We start from the raw sequence: 9213 nt of genomic DNA on the forward strand, positions 1-9213 counted from the left end.
ATCCGGCAGACTGAAGCGTCTAGTGTATACGCCGTTTTTGGTACCCTTGACAATTTTAGTTTGAAGGAAACCGTTAGGATAGGACCTCAATAGAAGGATTCTTTATAATGCCTTTTTTTTATTTTTATTTTTTGTCGAGGTATGTTATTATTGGGGATTGCCTGCAGACTGGATTAAAGACAGGGGTTAAAGGCAAGAAAAAAGAAATAAATGAATAATTATTATGATTTATTATAAAAAGCAAGTAAAGCTCGGAGACGTCGGGATTGGGTGCTTTTCTCTAGTACAGAATTAATTTGATTTCCCCTCAGCTGTAACTGTACAAGAACCTTACTGTACAAGTAAAGTATTTTCTTCTCAGCTCACTCTTCACCTCTTCTCTTTCTCACTTGTGTATCATTTATTTCTCTATTCCATGTAACTTCACCTCTTTGTTTCCTTCTATTGGATTTGACCCGAACCCTTGAGGAAAAAGAGTCCCTCCTCAGCCATGAACTTTGACCAGTACGTATGCTGCCTATTGCTCCTCTCCACTCTTTTCTTCTGACCGTATCATCTTATCGTCGCTCGTCCAGTACTCCTCCTCTACCATACTATTTCCAGCCTTTGTATCCCCATACTGCTACTCCTCCACCTCCAGCTCTTCCTATGCTGGAAAAGTCTTCGAATGATTGTGCCTAAACCTGTTTATATATTATTATTATTATTGGTTTTTTTTCTTCGTTGTTATTCGACTTCCCCGATTTCCTTCTCCCTCAACTTGCTGCATATCGGGTCGCACTGTTGAGTTTGATATCAGATCATTTTCTTCCCGATTAACTCCCACATCTATACTGTACAAGCATCAACCTCACCGAGCATTCATATGCACGTAATCTCCCCCAACCACTTTCACATTCCTGTGCGTGCCGTACGTGCTTGACATCCTGCAGCACTACTGCCACACCGAGGGATGCGCCCGTGTCATCGTCATTGTTTTTTCGGTGTAACCAAGAGCTGCTTTCCCTGGACTGGACAGGCCAATCTACTCTGGAGTAGCGGATTGCTAATCTCTTAAGCATGTGTATTTACAGATGAATCGACGCAGCGTGATTGGGAATACTGCGCATCGTCCACCATGTCGTAAGTGTTCCTCCCCATCCTTCCCTTCTCAGGGAAAAAGAGGCTTCGGTAGTGCGGCGCAACAACGATCTTTCCCTACTTAGCTGCCCTTGGCTTCTTCATCCGTATATATAGTCCTCGTGTCATGTGCTTTTTTTTTTTTTACTTTTTCCGTTCTTCGGTCCATTACATGTGACTTGCAGAGTTGAATGGCCTTGAGTTTACCCGTTCGTTGATGATTATTACTCGTTCGATTGATATACTTATGTTGTGTCATTACTGTTTCATCTGAGGCCCAGTTCACTGTTCCTTAACACAATACACCATCTCAACTTCTGCTTCTTCTTCCCTGACACTCAACTAGAACCCCTCCAACCTCCAAACGAGTCAAGGCGTCTCCATCGACCAGCGCGCCATCGCACCTGCTAGCTCCGCAGCAGGTCAATCCATTTCAAAGAGTGCCTTCATTCGAGGGCATTCCTATGCCCCAATCTCAGCTTTCTCCCCCCAACCCCAAAAAGCGCCGTGCTTCGCCCCAGGTAAGCACTGCGACAACCATGACAGCATCTGGGACTACAGCCGCTGCGGCCGAGACCACACTTGAACCTGGGCCAGGAGCACCAGAAGCTCCCCCCAAGAAAAAGGGAAGGACCAACACTCCGTGGACTGCGGAGGAAGAGCAACGGCTAAAGACAATGCGCGATGCTGGTCGCAGCTGGAGTGAGATTGCTAAGGTGCTGTCGGGTCCCATCCATGGCCACGGATGCGTTACTAATCGAAACGCTTAGACATTCCCTTTTCGAACTGAAGGGAGTGTTAAGAAGCACTGGTATAAGGTAGCGTGGCAGCTATTTCCCTGGATCGTGTCATTGTCCAGTGACTAACATTCCTAATTAGGATATGCACTATGCCGAATTTGATGAAGACGAGGTAAATTATAGCGCTTCGAGGAAGGTCTCTATTACCATACTGCGTCTGACAGCATGCAGTCCATAGCGCTCCGCGAGGCAATCAAGGAATATGAGGCGAGCAAATGGAAAGTCATCGGACAAAAAGTTGGAAAACCGGCCAAGGTGAGAGCTCCAGAGATTCTCAACCGAGTCCAATTATTGACATGGATACAGGCATGTGAACAGTATGCGAAAGAGCACTTTAAGGACCTCTAGACGCTCGACGGAATTTGACGAAGACATGATTATCAGTGCATGGGATATCTGAACCGTTCGTTCATGCTGCTGGGGAACTGGATTCGCGCAACAGCAATGCATGTTCTTTTGTTTCTTCTTTTCTATTTGACAACAATTTGCACAATGCTTGGCGAAGTGCTTGGAGTTTGCCTTTACTGTCCTTTCGCTTAGTTCTACTCTTCTCTTCGTTTACATTTGGTATACCCCCCTTATCGTTTACAACTATTGATTCGCACTCCATGATAGTCCTCTAAACCAATGCGATGAACCTGCGTCATATCCAAGCCTTGAAGAAGAAGCGCAGATAGACCGGCCCATCAGTGCTTCTCCCAATGTCGACTGTAGTTATTCTGCCTAACCCATATGTATTCGGCGATAAACCAGTTGATGCGCCCAGCTTCATAAGTTCCGTACCTATGTCATTGGACGTATGTTGAATTCTCCATGATTCAAAGGTACGTCAACAACGGGTGTAGCTTTATCATTGGCGGAATCCGCTATCGGAGCGGAGAACCGAAGAAATGACTTCCCCGCGGCAAGAAAGTGGGGATAAATCTTTCCTCCTTCTGAAAATAAAAAAAGTGACATCCCCTTTGCCACTTCTTTACTCCAGTCGTCTTGTTCGCGAAGCATTCATAACGCTGACTAGCTTTCCCCGTATCGCGACAGGGTCTTTTATATACTTTCCCAGGTGAACCCCATTACACCTTTTCGAGGAAAAGCTTTCCGTCGAGTACAATTGAGAATTCGATTGGCTAACTTTCTCAGTCTTCAAGTCGTAGTTCCAAACGGGTTGAACCAAGTCGGTGGGGGAAACAAAAAGCAATTGTTACGAGTACAACTCTCCCGTCTTATCACAGGATCTCTATGCAAGGGATGGCTATCATGAAGACAAGTAGCATGGTTTTGTCTGTCGATCAAGGTATCTAGGTAATACGCCTGCATGAAGACCGGTGTTCGGCAACGCTGTCATACACAAATCTGCTGCAATATGCCCGGCCATGACTCGCGTGTCTCTTGGCTTGCTGTCCTCAAAATGTGGGCGCAGACGATGTGGTGGCAGTTGTCGTTCTGAGAATATACGGTTGAACTTGATCTGGATAATTCCAGCGAAAGGACTCATGCCCGCTTTCTTAACCCCGACGCTCTACATGGGTTGATACTGACTGGATAGTAACAGCATGTCCTCAGAGCGTCCTCTGCCTGCCCTAGGGGTAAAATCCGAAAAGGAACCGTCAAAAACTGCCTTCACTGATCACCCGCCCCAAGAGTATGATGGAGAGGGTCGCGATGCGGCGGACGGCCCTTTCTTATCGCCACGCATTGCTGCATACGTCAAGAGGTTTGAAAACCAACTGATTGAATACAACCTGGAAGCCCGTGGTATTGAAAGGGTACAGCAACATGAACGGATGAAAAAGTTGACTTGGGTCTCGTACCTTCAAGCGTTCTTGCTCTGGGTCTCAATCAATTTGGCAGCCAACAACATCACCCTAGGAATGCTGGGCCCCGTTGTATATGGCTTGAGCTTCCTGGATTCGGCACTCTGTGCGGTTCTGGGTGCTCTCGTTGGCGCATTAGTTGCCGCATGGATGGCTACATGGGGGCCAGTCTCCGGCGTCCGGACTATGGTGGGCTTTTCACAGGCTAAGCCGACTATTTTGCTGTATGCTAACATGATCCAGGCATTCGGACGCTATACGATGGGGTGGTGGCCGAGCAAGATTGTCGTCATTCTGAATCTGATCCAAATGCTTGGGTACTGCTTAATTGATTGCGTAGTATGCGGGCAGATCTTGTCTGCCGTGTCACCAAATGGGGACATGTCGGTAGCTGTTGGTAGGTTGTCATGGTGTTGAGAACTTCAATGATAGGTGCTGATCCAATGGTAGGCATTGTGATCATCGCAGTCAGTTGTTGGGTGATAGCCACGTTCGGCTATCAGGTCTTCCATTACTACGAACGGTGCGTGTGAATGCCCTTAATAAGTTTAGTCGGGTACTGACTGCGTCAAGCTTCGCGTTCCTTCCCCAGATTATCGTAGTCTCTATACTCTACGCTGTGTCTTCATCAAAGTTTGATCTGTCGACGCCTTCTTCTGGAGATCCTCGCACACTTGCTGGGAACCGGTACGCCTCCATGACTTTTGCTATGTTGCTGAGGCAATAGCTAATACAATCTTGTGTCATTAGATTGTCGTTTTTCTCCATCTGTCTCAGTGCTGCGATTACCTATGCCCCATTGGCGGGCGACTTCTTCGTCTATTACCCTGAGAGAACCTCCCGAGTGACACTCTTCTCTCTTTCATTGGTAGGCCTTATTGTATCATTCACTATGGCGTTTCTTGTCGGTATCGGACTTGCGTCTGGTATTTCAAGTCATCCAGAGTACGGCGCAGCATACTCTAGGGGTGCAGGAGCACTTATCGTCGAAGGATTCGGGCCTCTGCATGGGTTCGGCAAGTTCTGCTCTGTGGTTGTTGCGCTAGGACTTATCGCAAATACCATCCCACCGACCTACTCCGCCGGTGTCGACTTCCAGGTCCTTGGACGATACGCCGAGAAGGTCCCGAGAGCTATATGGAACACCATCGGCGTTATAATCTACACGGTCTGCGCCTTAGTTGGTCGTAGCAACCTTTCCGACATCTTCACCAATTTCCTCGCTCTTATGGGCTACTGGGTCGCAATATGGATCGCCATCATTCTCGAAGAGCGGTTCATTTTCCGATTTCGAACTGGGTATAACTGGAATGTGTGGAATGACCCCTCAAAGCTACCTGTGGGCATAGCCGCATTTGTCGCCTTCGTAGTCGGTTGGGTCGGCGCAATCTTGTGCATGGCGCAAGTCTGGTATATTGGTCCTCTTTCCAGATTAGTGGGTGAATATGGCGCAGATGTAAGTGATGCATTGCTCTCCCCACTACCTTAACCAACCTCAAAGAACACATCTAATCGTGGATAGATGGGTAACTACGTCGGATTCACCTGGGCTGGGCTCGTGTACCCGCCATTACGGTATGTCGAGCTGCGCATGTTGGGCCGGTAACTGTCTAAGCTTATCCGGAACACCTCCAATCAACCGCTTACTTTGGACTCGTGTCTTAACGGGCGTATACACACATACACTGCCCCCCTGCTTCATATAAACGTCGTCCTGAGCCAATAGGAATCAAACGACCAAAACGTCATCTCCAATTAATCTCACCAAAAGCAACAGTCTGAGCATAATGTCATTCATTTCCCTTGGAAACTACACAATCATTTATTTTCCCAGTCAATCTCCATTCTGGGCATCTATCAGCCTCCAATATAAACTATATACTGTATCTGTGACATATACTCTACTTCCGTTGGCTGTCGCTCGCTCCCTTAATCTCAATTCTTGATATTGGCAGCAGTAGTGTTATCACACATGTGAGACAAGTAAAAATGTTTATTATCCCAGTTCCGGGTACGACATGGGTAAGTGGATATTACAATTATGGACATTGGCCGGGAAGGATGATTGCCACGTGATAGTGATGACCGAGATACGTAAATTTCCCGGGTTTACCGCATCATGCCACCCGATCTCGAGTCATGTCATTTATACTCTTTGTCTGGCTCGCAGATAAACCATGGGCAGAGTTTCGAGCTAGCCCTGTTAGAAAATGTAGACAAAAAAGAAAGAGCGAAAAAAACCAATAATCAATTAGACACCAATCACTTCTTTCAACTCAACTATTCTACAAGAGACAAATGCCGGATTGATACAGCCACCTCCTTCTCTCTTTTTCATAAATCCTCCATTCTTTTCACCGCGAGGCGAAAAGATGACTGAGCTATTATTGTGTCAAATATTTACCGGTACCAGTACTCAGGCTTGACGTAGTCGGCGAAAGTCTTGGGCTCCTCGGGAGCGGGGTGGCCGTGGCCGTGGCCGTGATCGTCTGGAAGGATTGAGTGAGCAGGGGAGCAAATTGGAGAGAGCTTCAACAAGTATAGGGGACTTACGGTCATGGGCGTCCTCCAAGGGTCCGATGTAGTTCAGCTTGACGACGTTGCCGCACTCGCCGCAGCGCTCGATGGGGCGGTCACGAGAGACCTGAATCGATTCAATTAGCGTTCCATGCGCGGATACCGAGCATGCCACTCAATGGCAATATAAAGACTTACGGTCAGCCAGTTGACGGTGTGGGAGTCAGCGGGGAAACCGGTGCAACCAGCGTACTGCTCGTCACCAGCACCGTTGACGATGATGGGGTTCTCGAGAGTTCCTGTAAGACATTGCGTGTCAGTCATGGCTCGTCTGCGTGGATATCATCGCAGTGGTCCCATTTAAGTGCACACGCGTGTAGACCACCGAAAAATTCGTAGGATTAAAAGGGAGCGTACCCTTCCGGGAGGCATCGAGGGGCCTCATGTCGAAGATGTCAATGCCCTGCATCTTTCCGACGAGTTCAAGACGCTCGAGACCAGTGGCCTGCTCGAGGTCGGAGGGAACGGAACCGGCCTTAGCACCGGGGGGGACGAGGTCCTCCTCAGTCTTGATCTCTGTTGTGGAAACGAACCGGTCAGCATTGTTTGCCAAAGCGTAGCGGGTGGTGAATCAAGATGTTGAAGAGAAGATTGGTCTGCGAATGGAGGGTCACTCCAATGACATAATCCGTAACTACAAGAGCACACGGATTGGGAAAACGGCTATAGACGGGCATTTGCCAATCGTATGACAACATGTCTGGCAACCAACCTTCGAAAGAAAGGATCTTGCCATCCTTCTCAACAGCGTACTTCGCCTTGTTGGCTGCAGTTAGAGACTCAATGTTAGCTACTGCGTCGATAAGACTGCCTTGACGGTGGACAAATCCCATTTCCAGGACCCAATGGGGTCACAGGAAGGGTGGTGACTGCGACGAAGGCTCTCAAGAGGCGGTCTTGAATTTGACATTGGGCTCACGTACAGCGGATGACGGAGGAGGAGAAAGGGCGGGCAGCGACGGCCCTGATGGGAGCGCGCCGCGCGAGGGCGAAGGCTGTGCGTTGGAGGAACATTGTCCTGGTGAATTGGGCTTATAACGGCGGAGGAGGTGAGGACGTTTGGAGCAGAGGGAGTTTGGAGGTTTGAGGTGAGTTTGAAGCCGCTTCGGCCCGTGGTCGGGCGAATAGTCAGCAGTGCGGGTTGATTGGTTGCGGAGCTGCTACGGCGGCCTGGACTGACCACTTGGGCACTACTTGCCCGATTCGACGCCTGATAGGGCTTAGGGTTCTGGCATCTACATCATCTGATGTTTATCACCAGAGACTAGTACTTCGTGCTTCTCTCACGCAGAGGGAGCTCAATGACATTTTGACCCATTGGTACTCGGACGGAAGCACCGGGTGGCAACTTGGATAAAACAAATGAAATTACTATTCACGTTGGGCATCGCTAAATGGATATGATACATACATTATCCTCTACCTTACACCGAGTTGTCTGGTATAGAGCTAAACCGTGGCCATCCAAATTCCCCATTACAGCCTACCAAGAAACGAAAAAGGGTAATGAATAAGACGTAACAAAGTGGATAGTAGGGGAGCGTACGCCGGCGCTAAAGGGCAAACACATCCACTCGTAACTATCATGGAGGGTTCTCCAGCTGAGAAGCCCTCTCTCGACAAGCTGCTGGTGTGAAGCCATTGCCAACTTTCCCCGCAATGATACGCCAGCGATCGTTCTCGTACTCCTGCATCGCACGCTGTAGCCGTTGGACCTGTCCACAAAAAGTTAGTGTGTCCTGTCTACTGGTGTAATACGGATATGGGATTGGAAATGCGCACCATTTCATCGCTCCATGCCACATCCTTAGCCTTCAACTTGGTGCAGTACCGGACTTGCAATGTACCACTTGTTCGACCCGGGAAAAAATCGGCGATTTGTTTCCATGTTAGGTTTTTGTTCTCCTTCAGTTCTACCAGCAAAGCGTCCTCTTCCGGCGTAAACTTGAGCTTGGGCCCCCGTGGCCTGGGCGCTGGATCGGGCATCCCAGGCTGGCCCACAACACTTGGCGGGCCAGAAGGAAACGGGGATGATTCCATATTCATACCATGGCGCTGGGGGTCGCGTAATGACGCGTGTGGGGGGAGACGATGGTGGTGGTGATGTTGTGGAAGGGCCACCGAATCCTGCGATCCAAGGTCGTGGCCTTGCATCTGATGATGTTGCCCAGCGTCCCCGTGAACCGAGAAGAGCATCTCGGGTGAGTGATGCGTCGGTTCCGCAGATGATTCTGATGGGAGAATCGATAACTGTGGCCTGATCCCATGATTTGCGTCATCGCCCTCTGCGTCAGTTTCGGAATGGTGCCGCTTTTTACTCCGCTGTAATGACGGGATTTCGAAGCTGGTCGGTGTATATTGTACTGGCAGCTGCCGTGAAAGCATTTGGGTCGGGGTGAGAACGACTTGTTGGGAGAGTCCATGGACTGTCGGTTGGTGATTCGCCGTTGGGAGAACGGTCGCGTTTGCATGATGGTGCTCAAATGCCGTGCTGCGCGAACTTCCTTGCTGGAAAGGAGACTCTGGCGGCTTCGGATGTTGCAGTTGTGGCTGATGCGTGTGGTAAACAAGCGTGCTTGTATGTTCCTCGGGCTTGCAGCTGGCATGTTGAGCGTAATCAATGGCATAGTCTCGATATGGATCCGCCAGCGTCGCAGACATACATCAGCGCTGCTAGAGCATAAAAGCCCTGGCAGGCTATCTGATCACGGTTTATAAAAATAAAAGAAAAAAAAAGAAAGTACGTCTAAGCGGGATGCGGAGGTGTCAACGCGGATCGATGACACTTCGCCGAAAGAGTGACAAAGGGACTGGGACCGATATTTGAAGGGGATGCCGTGGGCTGATTCTGGAGGCGTGGGACCAAAACAAAAAAGCACACCCTCTCCCCATGCAGTATACAAAAG

At 49.1% G+C, this 9213-nt stretch overlaps 4 protein-coding genes across 4 annotated transcripts; 2 read left to right on the forward strand and 2 right to left on the reverse strand.

Annotated features, from left to right (window-relative positions):
* Window positions 1-1011: 1011 nt before the first annotated feature.
* Window positions 1012-2506, forward strand: ANOM_008740 (SANT/Myb-like DNA-binding domain-containing protein). Its single transcript, XM_015553996.1, has 6 exons — window positions 1012-1122; window positions 1466-1835; window positions 1890-1937; window positions 1999-2031; window positions 2091-2174; window positions 2226-2506. The coding sequence occupies exons 1-6, from the start codon at window positions 1118-1120 to the stop codon at window positions 2265-2267; spliced, it is 582 nt and encodes a 193-aa protein (XP_015402835.1). The 5' UTR covers window positions 1012-1117; the 3' UTR covers window positions 2268-2506.
* Window positions 2507-3279: 773 nt separating this feature from the next.
* Window positions 3280-5336, forward strand: ANOM_008741 (purine-cytosine permease family protein; the record flags this gene model as incomplete). The annotated part of the gene is made up of 7 exons (XM_015553997.1): window positions 3280-3326; window positions 3469-3919; window positions 3974-4127; window positions 4181-4253; window positions 4304-4417; window positions 4481-5186; window positions 5253-5336. 7 exons carry the CDS (start codon window positions 3280-3282, stop codon window positions 5334-5336), a joined length of 1629 nt encoding a protein of 542 aa, XP_015402836.1.
* A 624-nt stretch (window positions 5337-5960) lies between these two features.
* cox5b (cytochrome c oxidase subunit IV) lies at window positions 5961-7384 on the reverse strand. Its single transcript, XM_015553998.1, has 6 exons — window positions 7231-7384; window positions 7020-7073; window positions 6665-6823; window positions 6446-6546; window positions 6284-6374; window positions 5961-6219 (listed from the first exon to the last, which is right to left on the reverse strand). Exons 1-6 carry the CDS (start codon window positions 7319-7321, stop codon window positions 6131-6133), a joined length of 585 nt encoding a protein of 194 aa, XP_015402845.1. The 5' UTR covers window positions 7322-7384; the 3' UTR covers window positions 5961-6130.
* A 296-nt stretch (window positions 7385-7680) lies between these two features.
* On the reverse strand, window positions 7681-8968 carry ANOM_008743 (SANT/Myb-like DNA-binding domain-containing protein; the record flags this gene model as incomplete). Its single annotated transcript, XM_015553999.1, has 2 exons — window positions 7681-8022; window positions 8090-8968. 2 exons carry the CDS (start codon window positions 8966-8968, stop codon window positions 7891-7893), a joined length of 1011 nt encoding a protein of 336 aa, XP_015402846.1. The 3' UTR covers window positions 7681-7890.
* Between the last annotated feature and the right edge of the window lie 245 nt (window positions 8969-9213).

Source organism: Aspergillus nomiae (assembly GCF_001204775.2).
Source record: "Aspergillus nomiae NRRL 13137 chromosome Unknown contig00396, whole genome shotgun sequence".
In the NCBI taxonomy this organism is placed as follows: Eukaryota; Fungi; Ascomycota; class Eurotiomycetes; order Eurotiales; family Aspergillaceae; genus Aspergillus; species Aspergillus nomiae.